Here is a 17,567-nt window from a genome sequence, read left to right on the forward strand (position 1 = left end):
ATAAGGTGTTGTTCAATATTAACGGAATCAAAATGTTTATCAAAAATGTGGTCTAGTCCAATTCAAGAAGTGGGTTGCTACTTCAAAAACATTCATTTGGTGACGTCATAATGTTGCGAAAAATTCTCATGGCGACGATAAAAAATTGAAAACCCCGAAATATTGAAAGTGCAGCGAATTTGATATTCCGCCCGGGTGTAAACAACATTCCCCTGCATCTTTCCGGTGCTCTTCCAGCGAAAGCAGATAGAAAAGAGACAGTGGCAAAATGGTGGTGGCCCGATCAATATGCGGAACCCCCTCACGGGCACTGGTATTGATTGTAGGTGTCACAGAAGCGAGCTGGACCTACCCCGCAGTCCTGGGAACGATCCACATAGCAGGGAATTGATTTAGGAAGATTGCGCCGTAGTCCGACTCCGTCGCAGGATTTTCGTCGGGATTGAAATAATACATCAAATTTCAATACGACAGGGATGAGGTGTTGATCAAAAATCATCCCTGACAAATAGTGAATTTCACCAAATCGAAATTTACAGTTCTGAATTATTGAAGAAGCGTGTCGTTTCGAGATCCCCTAGAGTTTGTCGTTCAATTATGGATGCGATTATCGACGTTTTTCTTTAATTATGGGTGTGTTTGCAGATGACGTCAAATCGTCTACTATTTTTATTTCTTTTAATGGTTGCTTACATAAATTTATTCAAAATAACTGGTATTGCTTCTTTAGGTACTCGTTTTCTTTATCTAGGCTTGTAATCGTTGAAGCACTGCCAATATAATTGGATAGAAAAAGCAATTGCCATTATTTCACGTTTTTAATTTTATGACAGCGACCATCAGCTGCTGCTTATTAATAATATCAGACGCCGATCAGGCATGTGTTTTCCTACAATTATACGCAGGATACATTTACAGTATTTAATTTAGAACCAATACAGTCAAAAAATGTCACCACTTCAAGAATTGATAATGTCGATCGTCCTTATCTTGCTATGATTATGTCAGAAAATTGATACAGGCTCATATAAATAATCATAAACTTTATTAAGTGTCAGAGATCGTAATCATAATGATATCAAACACGTCAGAGGACATTGTATAAATAATACATCAAGTTATTATTAAATTCATTAATCCCAGTGAGGCCACAACTATCAAAAAGTTGTGGTTTCCTCCACCAACACTGTTTGTACGCGGTCAAGCTCTATTAGTCGGATTAATTGAATTATATTTGAACAAACTAAAATTCAGGTTATTAGGGTAAACATCAGAGAGCTTTACGTTAACAATGTTAATCCTCTCTGATCTCTTATTCAGTCCACTACCCATTTACCTGTACGTTTGAAGTTTTATCCGATGAAGTTGCGTCCACCTAGATTTGGAGAGATTATCTTAAACTAAAATTACGAGGACACATCAAACTGAGAGTCCCACGTACCATCAGCAAAACGAGTAAAATGTTGAAGGGATCCAGCATTAAAATCGTGACGAGGATACAGACGGCAGATGTTTAATTCAACCGTGATTACAATTAAAAAGTAGAAACGTGCTTGGATGTTGGTGACTACCCACTCCTGCAATAGTTGATCAGTTAGAACCACCACATACTTCATCGTACGCCGTCATCGGTTAAAAAGCCGTCTACTCCTGCGGACCAAGTTGTGGTTTGGTCGGCTGCCCAGAGGACATTTAAAACATGGAATAACGCGGTTACTCCACTTACTTGGAGAATGCTAACCCTGTCAGGGGTTATGTTTTATTTATCGGTTTTTGCAGGAACCGGTTTAACGGCAGGAGACCGCAGCAGTAATCACGTATTCGTCTCGCATTTGCGACGTTTCGAATCCTGTCACGTTTAGGTTCTCGCTGTGCAATTCGTGGAAGTTTCATACTGGTCGCTCGTTTCACTCTAGAAAATCCAATGTTCGATTGGTCCGAACTTTCAAAATGGGAACATGGACAAATGACGAGAAATTGTCCAGAAAGGCTCCGTGCGTTTCGTCATGGGACTGATTCACGATTCGTAAACTCACTTGGCGAACGTTGTTATCCTTGGAATTTGCTACAGCGGCGAGGATTTTTCACCAAGTGTGTAAATAAAGCATTTGCGTACATTGCCGTTTACTTATCTTCTATATTTCTGTTTGAATTAAGATGCTAATTGTCTAAAGTACACAGTCACGCAAATCTGAAGAGACCCATTGTTACCATGGAACAGTCAATATAGCGAGGGAAAAAGTACCACCATCTTCGGGACTTCGCCGCGCCCTTGCCACTCCTGCAGGATTTAGGGCATCGAAGTGGGGCACTAACGAGGGCTTATCGAGGACAGTGCCAATACGTCGACAAAATCATAATGTCGTAAATTGCCCCATTCCTGTGGGCGTGTTAACAGTCACTATCCGACACGAACCTGTGCATTTTTAATAAATATTAATTTGGCGAGCATGCAACCTGCTCTCAAGCACGCTACCTGTCCAAGTGCGTGACATCATGGCATTCTTCGTGATCGTCCATCGATAGCGTGACGATTCACAGTCATGTTAACGCATAAAGCCTCGCGTTAAAACAGATGCTGTACAAGAAAAACCAAAAAAAGACGTTGCGATCACAACTGTCGGTACTAATGGCTGGATGGTCATCAAGAGTGTTTCTTTGCTTGTTTTTTGTCGAAGATAGGGAAGTTTGCAAGTAGCCAGAAGTATCGTGACCACAACAAATTAAGTGCAATCTGCATACTCTAACCGATGGGGTACCGACAAGGACTTTATGGACATGCAACGGGGATTGATAAAAATAAAACTCTTTTTTAAATAGAGTCATGACCTCGAACACACCCGTGTCTCACGCACATTTGGTTCATCGTTTTTGAAATTGAAAGATGAGAAAGAATTAAATGCCGAAGACTTCACAGGAAAACAAAAGGATTGTTAATCAGATTACTAGAGGTTATGTGAATCTTACGTCCACAGTCAAGTTCTGTAGAATAATAAGGCATTGTGTAACACGTTTTTTTCACATGAAGATGCTTTTTGTGGAGTACTATTAAAACTATTGTTGTACGTAATCAAATTATCATACAAAGAAGAATAGCACAGTTTGATACTCCAGATGCATTCGTTTGCATTGATTACACTGTCCTCACTTGCTGACAATGCTTTTACTCATTTTCTTCTACACGGAAAGTCCTCGAAGATTGGAGCTTTGGCCACATGTTGCTTACGCAAAGGGGAAAATTTAATCATCTTTCTTATAGCATTCCCAGACGCTCTAAAGACTGCATAAAATCTAAGGAGATTGAACGCATTATTAAACTGACGTTCCGTTCATTTAATTATTTAGAGCTTGAGGAACCCTCAACATTGAAAGTTTTTGCGACGAGCAGCGGTATCTGAAGAGGATTTTTGATTCTCTGATGTATTTCTTCGACGTTCGGTGGCACTGGAGTGTTAAGAGGCTTTGCGAAATGAGGCTGTGGGATTTTTGTTTTAACTTTATTGGCTTCATGATGTGTACGTAAGTGAACCAAACTGTTAAACCGTGATAAAGTGGTGTGATACGTGGTTTATGTCAAAGTGAACAATAGACATGCAAGTGACTAGCGGCAAGAACGCGTTTCAAAGTAGGAACTTTGCATGAAGAATTCGGCGTATGTAGTTTCAAAGCGTGTAGTTGTGCCTTCCTTTTGAACACGAAACGATTCCCCGGACATGAGAAAATTAATTTCCATTGTTCACAAGACCAAATTGAACATTCCATTTCCAACAACTTCTTAATGGAAACCTTGAAAGTTACCAACAAGGTCAAATCTAGCAAGTCACCAAGTCCTTGTCCATCATACAAAGTTGCGAGTTACACTTTACGTCCGATGTCTGCACGATGAGTGCTAATTAACCTTTCTCGATTACAAAACAACTTTCCCAGACATTGTCCGAAGGTCTTCTGCTGAATACTACCGTGGTGTTCCGCTCTTATAAACCCGCGACCTTCCTCTTGTCTTCGGTTCCCGCCTGTGAATTTACAAATTTACGTTTGCACGCTTTGCGGCCACGGAATTTACGCTCGGTTGGTTATTTTCAGATAGGGCAGATAAGAAACGACATTTGAATGAATTTCAGTCAAATGAAAACACAATTAACGCATACATAATGAGGAGGATTCGTTCCGGACGGCAAACGTTGTTAAACGATGCTTAGCATCGCTTAACGCAGACGTATTGTTTTCTTGATGCAATACCAAGAAGATTTTCTTGGATTTTACCATTTTTTGGATCATTCTTATTAGTTATGCTCGCGTCCGTTGACTTCATGTTGCAACTGATTTAGAAAACATGATTACTTCAAGGACATGATTCTGTTGAATTTGCTGGAAACGCGTGACATATCCTAACCGTGATGTAATTTCTTTTTTTTGTAACGCAAAACTGATTTTTTCTCCAAATAGTCCAAGGTAGAATTTGTAACATCATTTGACCTTAACCTCACGTTTTTATACCATCATATGATGAATTATCTAATCTAAACTGTTATACGGATGTTCTCACGTAGTAACAAACAAGATATTAAAGTTATCACACTTTGACGTATAGGTGTGGTAAAGTCTAAGTGTACTCAAGATAGATTATTTCATGCAAAAAAGATATTCTTCATGGTGATGCTACTTCTACTTGTACCATGACAATCTCTTTTGTTTTGGTATCAGATCCGCTGAAAATACAAATGGTAATGTATTCACAAGCGTACAATTATATGTAGTTACACCATTAAAACCACATACCATCGCAGATATGGAGAAAAAAGTCGGCAGATTAGTACAATCCAAAACAGGATTCTGGTCATTCATTGTCAAAAAACGTCTCCTTTGAATATGGTCAGAAAAAAACTACCATGTTCGAGCCGATCTTTGTCAATTGTACGAGGTTCATACCTAAAAGGATCAAGGAGATCAACGTTACTTTGTAAACTGCAAATTCACTTTTAGTCTCGTTTTACGAGCTACTTCTGTAAAGAAAATTGTCCTTGTTGTTTTTACGTTGTCTATTCATTATTGACTTGTTTCTATAATTATGTTGTTGTGTTAGAATTATCGTTTCCTCATAGTTCTTGCCCTTTGGAGTTTGAAATCTGTTGGTAGCTCTGCTTGTGTGTCAAAATGTCTCTTTGGCAGATTTAGGTTACATACTATTTGAAATGACATGACATCGCGTGACAATTCAGTGCTACCAATCAATTTCAAATTCCAGAGTTTTTTGGTACCGTTTGTTCTTAATTATGCTGTTCAAACTGTGTTTAGTGCGACATGATAAAGATAATATTCATTTTTTCGCACAGTTTTTCTTGTTTCAGTTGGACAAATTTTTTATCGATATGACATGATGGATCTGCTGGAATTTCATTAAAATATTCATGACGATCTGTCATAAATTTGGTTTAGGTATAATTTGCTTAACACATCACATTGTTGTCACGCAATTCAAAATTCTTTTACTAATCCACTTGCGATAAAGATGAGTCTGCAAAGATGTCTATCTCAATTTCTCTTGTTCTATCAATGGTACTTGTAATTTCTTGACAGTTCACATTGTCGTTGAAACAAACCATTTTTCCACATATTAAATTTGTATAGCGTTTAATTCAAACAATACAATGGGAGCAGTAAAAACGCTTGAAACATGACTGTTGCATTAAATTTTAACGCTGCATGTTTTAAAGTTACGACTCTTGGGTTTGTAACGTGGACAGAAACTCCCTTAAGTAAATACGTGGAATGGTATTTGTCCAACATTTCAAACCAATGTCATCGTTAAATTTAATGCTTTCGCTTTGTCGTGAGAAATATCTGAGGCAGCTCTTCAGCCGAGGCAGTCGAGGCGACTACATCAGGTCGTTTGTCGACATTTTTGTCTGTTTTAAATCTGGGCGCTAAGTAGTAGTGTTTCGCATGTAATCGGCTTTCCTCTTCATCCGGAGAGTTTATTGTATTACCCAGAATAGTGGGATTAAAAGAAGCTTGAAAGCGTGTGAATTTGCTGGGATTTCTTCCAACCAATGAGCTTTTTCCGTTGCAGGAATATCGTGTGCACCGAGGCTTGGGGATTGCTTAATTTTCACTAACCGGATTTTTGTGAGGACGAGCCAAAAAAACAACCCTGTGGGTCATTTATATTCTAGAGTCGGGATCAATAAAGGCGCTTTTCCGTATTCCGGGCAGGTTCCCGCCGTGTTGGAACAAAATTCCATCGTTCCAGAGGGAAACTTCACGCGGCCATTCTTTCTTCATTACGTTTAAGATAAATTTGTTTCATTTTTTTTAGCCTCAACTTACAACCCCAGCTACCGACTCGTGCATTTAAATTGGCTAATATTTCTCGCAAACAGAATTCCTGATTAGGCTACGGTTTTGCTGGAATTACGTTGTTGCAGTTGGATTTATGAAGTTAATAATGTAATTAGAAAAAATACGGTTTGGTCAATCCATCCGATGCGGAACAGTAACGGTGAAAAATTTTACTTTAAAATCGAAAAAAGTTAAGTGCCGACATAACTGGAACGCTAGTAGCTGCCCGATGTTTTAATTGAGAAAAAAATCCTGTAGATTGGTCATCCATGAGCAGTAGGCGTAACGATAGCACAGCGGCAACGTTGCGTATCATTTTAAACATGACGGATTTTTTATGTCCGCGCTAGAATGGAGTTCAAGGACTGATGACGTATTTTCCCCGTCTTCCACCCGCACACTACGAACCAGCAATTGCACACAAACAGCATCGAAGCGAACGGAGTGAGCCATGGATGTCTATTTGCAACGGCCAGGTTGCCACATTCACTCGATTCCCAAGCAGACTATACCTCATTTTTCCTGCAGCGGATTTACTGACTTACAGAGGAAAAATTTCAAAGATCTGCGGGACTTGAACGGGTGCTATGACAAATGTTTGGTTTTACACTAATTTCAAAGTATTTGACAAATATAACAGTTTTTGCTTAACATGTCGTCGAAGTTGTAGGAAAATAATAAAGCATTGTGTAAGTCATACTGTTGAGTGACCAATCACAGAGTTTCTTTTTAAATTTGGCGCCCACAAAAAATCCGCTTCAGGAAAAATGAAGTGTAGACTTCTTCCCACACCCCAGCACAGATTTCTGACTCATTTTATTTATTATATGTTTATTTTTGAAATCTAAACGGTTTTACCGCTAATTTCTACACACACTTCTATGTAAATATGGTCGCTCCTGCTTACGTTACGTGGAATTTTAGAAAATGCATGGCGTGAAGTTAGTCATGTTATGATTACGAAACTTCTTTTAAAACACACTGGAGGTGCTATTAATTATTCTATAGTCCCATTGTATGACTGTCACGAAATATAGCTCAAATCGTGCGATTTTGTGTTGTTGGTACACCTGTTTGTTCCTATATTCAACAAGTAAAAGAGCCATAATTTTCCGGTAGATTAATTTTGTGATGTCTCAATTATGTTTTATAATGAAAAGATTTGATCAACGAAGTAATGGTAATGCCCACAACTGAAAATTTCACAAAATAATCCAAGGACGGGTCACGCACGATGGCATTTTAATGAATCTTTTTGAAACGAAGTTTGTATATTGCGTTACAAAACTAGACCTTTTTTTAGTAGCTCTCTTGTTGTATATGAAAGCGAGATAACTAAATTCTCTTCCTGGAAATTTCAACATTTTGCTTTGACATTTCAAAATTCTTCCGTTTATCTTTATTCTTTATAGTTGGAACTATTTTATACACGTGTCGGTGAAGATCGATATGTGTTGATGACTCTTGACATTTTTGTTACAGGTTGTAAAGAATTTATTATCATTTTAATCAATTGTGTGAATTAAGACGATAAATGTCATGATTCTAGAAAAAAATGGTGTCTGATGTAACTATTATGAAAGTACAAGATGGGGTACTAGAAAATCGTAAATTTGTTGTGTAGTAAGCGTGTCTTAGCAACATTACCATCCAATCAGTAATCCACCTTTTAGTTTATTAGATGTTTGTTCATTGATTTTAGCATTCTTAAACGAATACATGCAAATTTTGACATTTTGCGTCGCAGACTGCGTGGAGGATATTGAACTTTTCAAGTATGATTTCAGAATTTGTTTTTCTTGATTATAATCACTTTATAATGCTATGGAAGCTAGAATTTTTTTATTTCAATTACTTGGGCTATAATTATCTAAGTAATTTTATTTGACCAACCATTTACGTTTTATTGATAAAATTTATTATATCTCTGAGGACGTCATAAATTTATTAAACAAAAAAAAATATATGAGTGTGGATTTGCTAATCAGTGTAGATGACTGATAACAGTAATAAAAATTTTTGGCCGATAAATTGAACAAATGAAATTATCTTAATGGTTTTTGTCTGAAACACTTACAGATAAGCTGCTTATTCATATGAAAAGAATATTGTTTTGTGGGTTGATTTAATAAACAACCTTCAAAATTATGATTCAAATTTTCTTTATACGCGTATCAAAAGCAATTGTTTCATTGAGAGCATTTTCTCCTATTATGGTTTTTCATTTATCAACGACAAATTTACTGATAGTCCCAAAAAATTGCAAGTAACATATATGACAGGATTACACTTGACACCACTTAAACATACTTTTAAAGATCACCGATCTGAATCGTGTAATAAATTGGTCAAATCTTTATTTGATTGGACGTATTTAACTTAGACTTGGCGTTATCTGGCAATACTTAGAGATAAGCTGATTAATTAGACAATAAAAGTTCACGAGATGACACGGCACTCCATGGATCGACACAAGATGACTTTAAAATTTGCATTCTGTTGGTAGCACTGGTCTTTTCCTTCATTTGCAAAATTCCCTTTTCAGTAAATTTTGATCGAAATCAATCTCGACGTGTTATCTTCATATTTACGAGACCGTTGAACCAGGAACTACAGGAATGTTCTATTTTTTCTAAGTTTCTTTCCAGTTTATTGTTGTGATGAGTTCTAAGTGCCCTTGATTTTATTTTAAAATTAGCCCATAAACAATTCGCACATGCAGTGATGCTGTCTCTACTCAGAAGCCCCCACAACTCTGCCAAAACATTTTTTTATATTTTATGTTGCATCATCAATCATGACGACATTATTAACATTTATAATATTTTTTATCATGTCAGGTCCAGCCTTAGTCAAAGCTCCGTTTGTTTGATAATATTTTATAAATAATTTATTATCGTCGCTTTGTGGGCATCTGACGATAGTTGTCACCACTTCCTTCCCGTCACAGCACGAATTGCACTTGAAGATAATTTAACTGTGATTATTATTTATATAGGTGTGTCATCATTTCGAGAATTTTATCTAATTGTGTCTAGGACTTTCACAACTCGCGAGGGCAATCCTGTTAGACCACCGATAATTATGTGGTTGTGCATCTCATTTTCTCGGCTCTTTGAATTCCTCCATGCCGACTTCTTCGTCAATTACGCAATCATTTATCGACGCTTTTGGAATATTAATGGCAGGTCGTGTTGCCAAAAAGTCAGTGCAAAAGGTGAAGGGGACTCGTGGGGCCGTTACACCGTTACAGCAACGGTTCGGCATTTGGTGCGGCGGTCACTCGGTCTGCTCTTCATCACTTCAAAGACGACTGCAAGATGATGTTGAACCCGCTACTCAGCCTTCATAAAACGCATACCTGACTTACTTCTGCAGTAAAAGGTGCGGTTTCGTGAAGAGGATGGTGGAGGCGACTAATATTCCAATCCCTTCAGGAGGGTTTTTGGTGCATGCATACGTAACCTTCCACATTTCTTTTATGACTATGTGCATTTAGTCATGACATCAATAAAGTGGTGCGAGCGTTGTTTGCTGGGACCCGTAAATTAGGAAATATTTACTTTTAAGATAAATCATGTAACATTTAAACACGAGATAAGAGTTATTTAAGTATATAAGACACGAAAAGCAATAAAAAATTGTTTTTTTCACATACACATGACAGAGTCATACTGCTCTCCAGTGTTTATTATTGATAAGATAACTCCAATATTAAAGCGATGTCCTAAATAACCCAGTGATAAAACATATGCATAATAAGATAAGATAATTATTTTTTATCTCGAATCGTCTAATAGAAGAAAAAGAGATTTGTGCGGTATTGTTATAAATACCCAACAAAACAAATATGTACTGTAGATAATAAAGATGTACATCGACTGATAACACAATAACAATAGATTTTACGTCAATGAGATTAACGTGAATGATGGAACCTGTCTGATATCAACACCATTCTGCTTAGAGGATTTGGGTTAGATATCTATCAGATCGTGATTGTATCTCGACACAGAACTGCAAATGGAAAAACAACATGACAGATGCAGCGTGAAATAAATGCAACCTCAATCACGACCTCCGTCAACTTGTTGTTACTGCTCAACATCAATTTGATTCCAAAAGTGGTATTGGTTGACCTTCGTTTCACAGGATAATTATGTAAAATATTTGAAAGTTCGTTCCTTAAACTTTATTACTTAATCGATATCTCAGAAATCGATTACAATGTACTAATAAAAATGTATTTCCTAAACAACATTTCGTCATCGTGTTGGTTCCGTTCGACGTTGAGTGGAAAGTTTTGTATCGTCTGGTTCATTACTTCCTATTCACCAATTTACATCGTGTTGGTCAAAAATAACCGGTTAATTATCTAATTTACTTTTGCAATATTTTTAACGCGTGTCGTCACTAGCAGAGTTTCGTTACGAAAATACAATCACTCGGATGAAATAGAAAAGAAGTAGTCCAAAGCGCCCTTGAAGCGTAGTTTTAACTTGGAAGCATACGTGTAAACAGCAACAGTATTTTCGGAATTGTAACTATTTTCGCGTTGTCTTCACACGTTGTAAATCCTTATTATAATGTCACCCATGATAAATTGTTAAAACCTGAGCTAATCTCTGAAAAATAACTTTAATAGGATACACACCTACAACGTGTCATATTTTTTCCGTTCAGGAATGTGACATATTTACTTGGATAAAAAGCCGATAAGGTTGAGTGTACAATCAATAATGGCTTTTCTGATAAAAACTTGAATTATGATTTTGCATTTTGAGTTGGATGAATGGAAAACGAAGGAAAGCGAATCAAATCAATGAGTAATGCAGAGTTTTCAAAGCTGCGGCCATAAATCTCCGCCTAAGATATTTTAAGTTGGGAAGCAATTTTTTTTGGAACAATGTTGCAGGCGGGAAATCCCGCCAAAAATTTGGGATAAATCCACTGCAAGGGCCACTTAGGGTGGGTGTGAAAGAGCTGACCCAACTCCGGGCTAAACCGGACTATTCTGGTCAAAATTGGATTAGATCAGATAGTAGGTACGACGTTTTTTATCAATTTTGACGTGGCCACCTCTGATCATATTTTTTTGTCAAATTTCCATCCTCCGTCATTATTCATCGAGACAGAAAGAAACAAAAAATAGGAAAATTGGCTCCTGCTCATCATATTTTCATCTTGTCGCCGTGTGCAAGTAGTTGTGTAAATAACGTGCCGGAAGTTGGTGTAGAAATGCATTCATGGTGTATTAGATAACGCTGAACTTGATAAGACTGTGTAAAGTCGCAAGAAATACATTTAGCATGCTCAGAATGAAATACTCCACTAAAACGGTCACAGATACAGAAGCCTACAGTAATTCATGGATATCAATTATTGTGGGATTTAATGCTGACGATAAAACATGGAATTTTTAAGATAACTCCATCGTTGTTGAAGTGGGAAGTCGTAATTTAAAAGGCCCACACAGTATTACAATTCTGGATTTTTGTCATAGGCTACCTACAAGATAAAGACCTCCACGATTTCTGTATGGGCATACCTTCACTCTCTTTTTAAAAATGATTAATTCCAACAATCAGATTACAAGATCTGCATTTCATTAGTGGCTACATTTAATGCTTCCACAATTTATGGACAAGAATGATGACATGCTTCCATTTATCATACAGTAACATCATAATATTTGTGCTGAAGTGGGCGTTTTCGCAGCGAATTTGTTAAAGTGTGGAGATGACTATAACTCCAGAAGAAAGGGTAAAAAATGGGCCACCTTTCTGAGGGTGTAAACACTGGAATGTGACAAAAAAGCTTTCATCAGCTTGAATTTTCCAGTGACATCATGTTTGGAGACCAGCAGCATCTGTTGAAAGTAAACATAAACAAATAGATCATACAGTTCATGAATGGTAGTCATGGCTCTATTAATACATTCTTGCGAAATTCCTGCGTCGTAGTAGCTTTCTGCTTATCCAGGAAAAGCTGCCAGGTCAAGTTTACCATCTGAAAGTTCAAAAATAAGCAGCATTTCCATCCTCCTAATCAGATCCTTACTCCTCGCCAATAATTTCCGGAACGCCCGCTCGTGTCTATCCCGAAGAAGTCGTAAAGCCACACCAGAAAATGAAAGCGTCAGGATTTGGCGTCGATACCGGCCGACGCTCGGCGTCTTTCCCGGGCAGCGTGGGCGTGCAGCTTGCGTGCACAATAAGCGAATTTTCAACGACTGTACATGTCGTTTATCGTAAATTTTTACTAGAGACTGTACGGTCCTGGTCGTGACGTCACGCGATCGATGCGCCTGCCAACAAGTTCCAAGATGCCCCCCTCGTTGTGACTCGGACTCCCCTATACCATCACTTACTCCAAGCCTCCTCCACGTCCCGCCGTAAACGAGCTGCATTCGACATTGCATTGCAAATATGCGTGCACGACTCGACTCGTTTTTTACTCTTCGTTCGCAATGTCGTTGCCAAGTCTGCAAGACCACGTCCTCGTATTCTTGGCGCAAAAACGATAAAAACTTTTAAGGACGCTTGAGCTGCAGACGAGATTCGGATTGTTACTGACTGGAATAAATTTCCATGGTCATGGAGGGGTTTTTTCGTGTTGAAGGGCGAGGGAGAGGTCCGGGACGAAAATTGGAAAAGTAGACCTCTGTGAGGGATCAAAGTTTTTTGTAATGCTTTTGGTGACCTTTTTTATCCTATTGTTCCGTTTTCCATTAGCATAAAGTTCTGTTTTATCTCAAACCGACTGTGGATTCGTTTTGTTCAACGAATCCTCTTGGAAATGCTAAATATGCGTCCAACATCATACAAAATTGTCTAATATAAATTGTGATGACTCGTTTTCATTGTTTATCCCAAAACCAATCGAGTGGTATTAGTTTATTTCAAGAGGCAATCTTTCCAAACTTGCCTCGAAGCTTTCCGGAACATTTTTGGAACAATTAGAAAGGCAACATTGTTAAGTAATGATGGTGTCTACTACCTACAGTCACAGGATTTGAAAAGTGTGCACACCCACAAGAAGAGTGACGCACATTTTGCAAAGAAATTTCTGCAAAAGCCGAACAAACTTGTTGATTGATTTTGATGGTTAAACAGGGAAATTTTGATCGATGGTGCCTACACCCCTCAATCACTCCAACCAACTTGGTTGATTCCGGAATGTTCCTTTTATCTCCACTTGAAGCTTGAAGAAGATTACCAGGATATAAGAATCCGACGTAATCCATAATGACCCATCGACCCATACCATCGTTATCGAGGCCTCACGTTCATCTATTGATTTTGAGATTAGCGTCGGTGTTGGGGGCCTCGATTAATTTAGAATGTAAGATGCATGGTCACGGCTTCGGTTTCCCCTTGAAAAGTTCATTTACTCGAATAGGCATGGCTTCCAACGTAGGATCGATTCACTTGTAAATATCCTTGGCAACGCTTTATTATGCGTCGACGCTATTTTAATAACTTGGTAGTTGCATTAACGTAGCTTATGGTGCAATTAGCTCAGCGAGATTGTTTACAAGTTGCTAAACAGTTCCTTCTTCCTCATAATATGGGACTTTATGGGGCTAACGAACGTCGGGCTAAAAAAGGATACATCAGAGAGTTATGACTCCAAGAGCAGTGCGTAAGTTCAGTCGGGAACAAAAAATGCGGCAACCTAGATAATGCAAAATTAAGCACCTTTGGGTACTCTAATTTTAGAGGAGTTGACGTCATTCGTTTACGACCATAAATCAGTTTAATTTGGGATAATATGTTTGATTGGTGATAGTACCACTTTTGATGGGTTAGACTGACAGAAGCACGAGATTGTTGGCGATGTCGAAAATTTTGTTGATGTTTTTTACGTAACTTGGTGGTTTTGGCGTGGAAAATTCAGCAGACATCCACAAATAGCTTTGATTATTTTGTTAAGTTCATGTAAACACAAATTGAAGCATACGCGACTGCCAAAAACCATTGGAGTTAAATTAGCAAATACGAATGTATGCACGTAAATGTAACATAATTTCCTGGAATATAAACAGTTTGCTTGGCCAGGCACCCAGCACCTATGGTTTGCTATTAAAATTTATATTTATGACGTTTGGAGACGTGCCATTCATGAGTTTATGTTCTGGTATAAAACATTCGTGCTATAAACAGACGTTTATACTTCCAGATACAACACGACACATACATATTTTTAACATCCTTGTGGAAAAAATAGCGATCAGACGGCGTGTTTGTGTCGGGTCTTAACACGTTTATCCTTCCAAAGAGGGTAAGTGTTAGAACGTGGGCGGTACTGCTAAATCGGGGTTGCACTGGAGTATCGTGTGCATACTGCTGGAGCCTATAAATACCCAAATATCAGCGCCAAGTGCAATGTTACTGGAAGCACAGGATGTGAATGGGGAGCTTAGGGTTTATTACACTAACCAGGCCTTCGGGCTCGTCTAAAATTAACCCACGCTCGTATCTTTAAGACGAGACGTCCTTTTTGCGCAAAAGAAGGCGAAGGCGACGGCGACGCTTGTTCCAAACGTGCTTCGTTTTAGAGGAAATTAAAGGACATAATTTCCCGTTCACTTTTCCCTACACGTTCTTTCCGAAGATGGGGTCATAACGCCTGCGTCGTTAAAGTAGCCAGGATGAAAGTTGTATAACGACCAGACAAAAATCGATCGGTCAGTCTTTAGCGTTCACTGCACCCTGTTTAATGCAAATAGTGCACCCCGCACGTCGTCCTCCTGTACTATGCAGATTTAAATCCATCCTACATGCTCGAGTTGCTTTATAGCGCCCACAGGCTTAGACACGCCATCTTTTGCGGAATCATGACCAAGATCAGTGGTGATAAATTCCAAATGTCACAGTAGAAGATGGAAAGTCGGTTATGCAAGAGTCATTTTCACCATAAACCTGGAAACACTTGAGTAATGCTTTTCCTGAATTAGAAAAAAATTGCTCTAATCTCAACTCACTGCCACTCTAATCACAATTGATAAAAATGATGGATCAATATCGTGCACGTCATCATTAAGCAGCGGAAAATATGTAATAAATGACAATTTTACCATATCTTTGCCATATATTTTTGTAAAATATGCAAAAGCTTTTAAACAATGTGCAAAATTATGCAATGGAAACGTTAAATTTTTCAAACAGTTGGAATATTTAAACGTTTTTAAACCCCTTTTTTGAATTTTGTTTGAAACCTCATATCCATTTAAAATTTGGATTTCTTCACATTTCCAGTATCAAAATTTGCAGATTTAACTTCTTCAGATCTTTCAAAAAATGTTTAGATCGTGTAGATCCTTTCATGCAAATGGTTCACTTATAGTTACTATTTCCTCTTCAAGTTAATGGTTCCATTTGCAAAAATATCAACGATCGAAACAGAAAGAGGTCCTTTTAAGTAATCAACAGAAATTATTACTGGTTGCGTGTTTGCTTTTCAAGCAAAACAAATGGTAGCACAGCATGAAACTTCAACAGAGTATTGAACAGAAAATTTTTTGGTATTATCAGAAAGCAAGAGACAGCTTAACTGTTAAATATCAATTTATCTGGTTCCTCTTCCAGGAATCGGACCATTAAAGCAGATTACCATTTTCAAAGAATTTTGAAGCAAGTGCTGCGACATGCACCAGCATGGTTTCGAGAGAATTGAGAATATCTTCAGTCTACGTGGAATAAAACCAATCAATTATGGACGGTTTTCTTTATGTCATTCAAGTAGCAGGAGTTCGATGAAACTTAGATCCAAAGTCAAGTTTTTTCAATCACAAATCTCGATGAATTTGAATTAAAACGTGCGGAGGCGAGAAACTAAAAACTGTATGACTGTCGATGCATTTAAAATTTCATTTATAGCGCTGAAAAATAAATTCGTTTCCATTTATTCCATTTATGTTTTTATACTGAACCATAGCGAAGTTGGGAACGTTTAAAAATTCAGGGCAATTTAAAGCAATGATCATAAATTCGTCGTTTGATTAAAAATCAATAGTTTCGCTCTCCGCTCGGGAATTTTAAATTTGCTGCACTTGTTACCACATCAATTAAAGAGAATTTGACTCATTTGAATTTTGCAGAGAAAATTTCCACCGTTATGAAAATATCCTAGAGCTTTTATCGACCTTTTAGATAAAACGTTTTCAAATATCTTGTTGCACCGGTTGTCCGAAATTGTTGACATTATGTTGTTTACTTTCTTAGATATCAATACGAATGTTTTTTGGTGTGTACATACGAAGCCGTTACGTCAGTTGGAATAAACTGCGAAGTCAAAGATGACGTATCACGGATAGCTCACGTGCCATACGATCTTTACACTTCCGTTATCTAGTGTTTGGTTTTCTCTTTTAAATAATCATGTTTATATGTTTGGGTTTCGATAAATAGCCGATCCGTTAATGGGGAGGAGAGAAAAAAAGTGTGTAACGTAATAATTAGCGGTTAAATGGACACACGTTCCCGGATTAAACCCGATGATTAATTGCGAAAATTATACAGTAGAGAAAGACTAACAGTACCCTTTGCATGGTTTTAAAATGTATAAATATGCTAATTTTAGATGCAAAACTATTCCACTGCTGATAGACACAACTATTGATAACTCTACCGTTTTTTAATTATTTATGAAGTCTTGTTGTCAACATAAACATATTTTGTTGAATTCTAAGTATGGCCTTATCACTGGTATGTTCTAGCACAGCGCCAGTTTATCAACTTCCTATCACTGACGATTTTTTTTTTAATTCAGGGAAAGTTAAGTAACCACGATAACTAGTTTTACTTTCATGCTTAATCAACAATCACAATAGTAGATTTTGAAACGATTTACTATCATTTTCCTGCCGAATAGTAAGATCGTGACCTAGGCTAATATCTGAAACGGGGTAAAAATGAAGAACGTCGGAACGGAAACACAAATTGCTGTGCGTTTGCGTGCTCGCATTTCTGTCGTGCAAGCGACTGAAAATCGCCTGAAAGGTTAAGATGTGCGTCATTTGAAGGAAGTAAACTAATGTATACTATAAACTATCATATTTATAGTCCAATCGGTTTATAATGGCGCTTCTTGTGCAATATGGGCTATGATAATTTCGGCTGCATAAAATACAGTTGAGCGCCAACAAAAATAGGATTTTTAGGCGCTTGTAACGTGGCTTAGTGTGGAATTCAGGTCAAGACCTCATGGCGGAGTCAGGTTGGTCG

At 37.7% G+C, this 17,567-nt stretch overlaps 2 protein-coding genes across 2 annotated transcripts in view; one reads left to right on the forward strand and one right to left on the reverse strand.

The window, feature by feature from the left end:
• LOC148170173 (uncharacterized) overlaps positions 1–17,567 on the forward strand; it is a 39,143-nt gene that overhangs the window by 8,586 nt on the left and 12,990 nt on the right. The window lies entirely within an intron of this gene.
• LOC148170175 (uncharacterized) lies at positions 12,265–12,748 on the reverse strand. The gene is made up of 2 exons (XM_088043499.1): positions 12,400–12,748; positions 12,265–12,348 (listed from the first exon to the last, which is right to left on the reverse strand). The coding sequence occupies exons 1-2, from the start codon at positions 12,746–12,748 to the stop codon at positions 12,314–12,316; spliced, it is 384 nt and encodes a 127-aa protein (XP_087899625.1). The 3' UTR covers positions 12,265–12,313.

The sequence above is a fragment of the Gnatocerus cornutus genome, chromosome 8 (genome assembly GCF_029298725.1).
Source record: "Gnatocerus cornutus isolate USDA-ARS CGAHR chromosome 8, icGnaCorn1.1, whole genome shotgun sequence".
NCBI lineage: Eukaryota > Metazoa > Arthropoda > Insecta > Coleoptera > Tenebrionidae > Gnatocerus > Gnatocerus cornutus.

Coding starts and splice junctions, on each gene's coding strand:
- LOC148170175 (XM_088043499.1), bottom strand. CDS start 12,748: ATGCAGCTCGTTTACGGCGGGACGTGGAGGAGGCTTGGAGTAAGTGAT. Junction 12,349..12,399: donor CCGGAAATTATTGGCGAGGA/GTAAGGATCTGA, acceptor TTGAACTTTCAG/ATGGTAAACTTGACCTGGCA.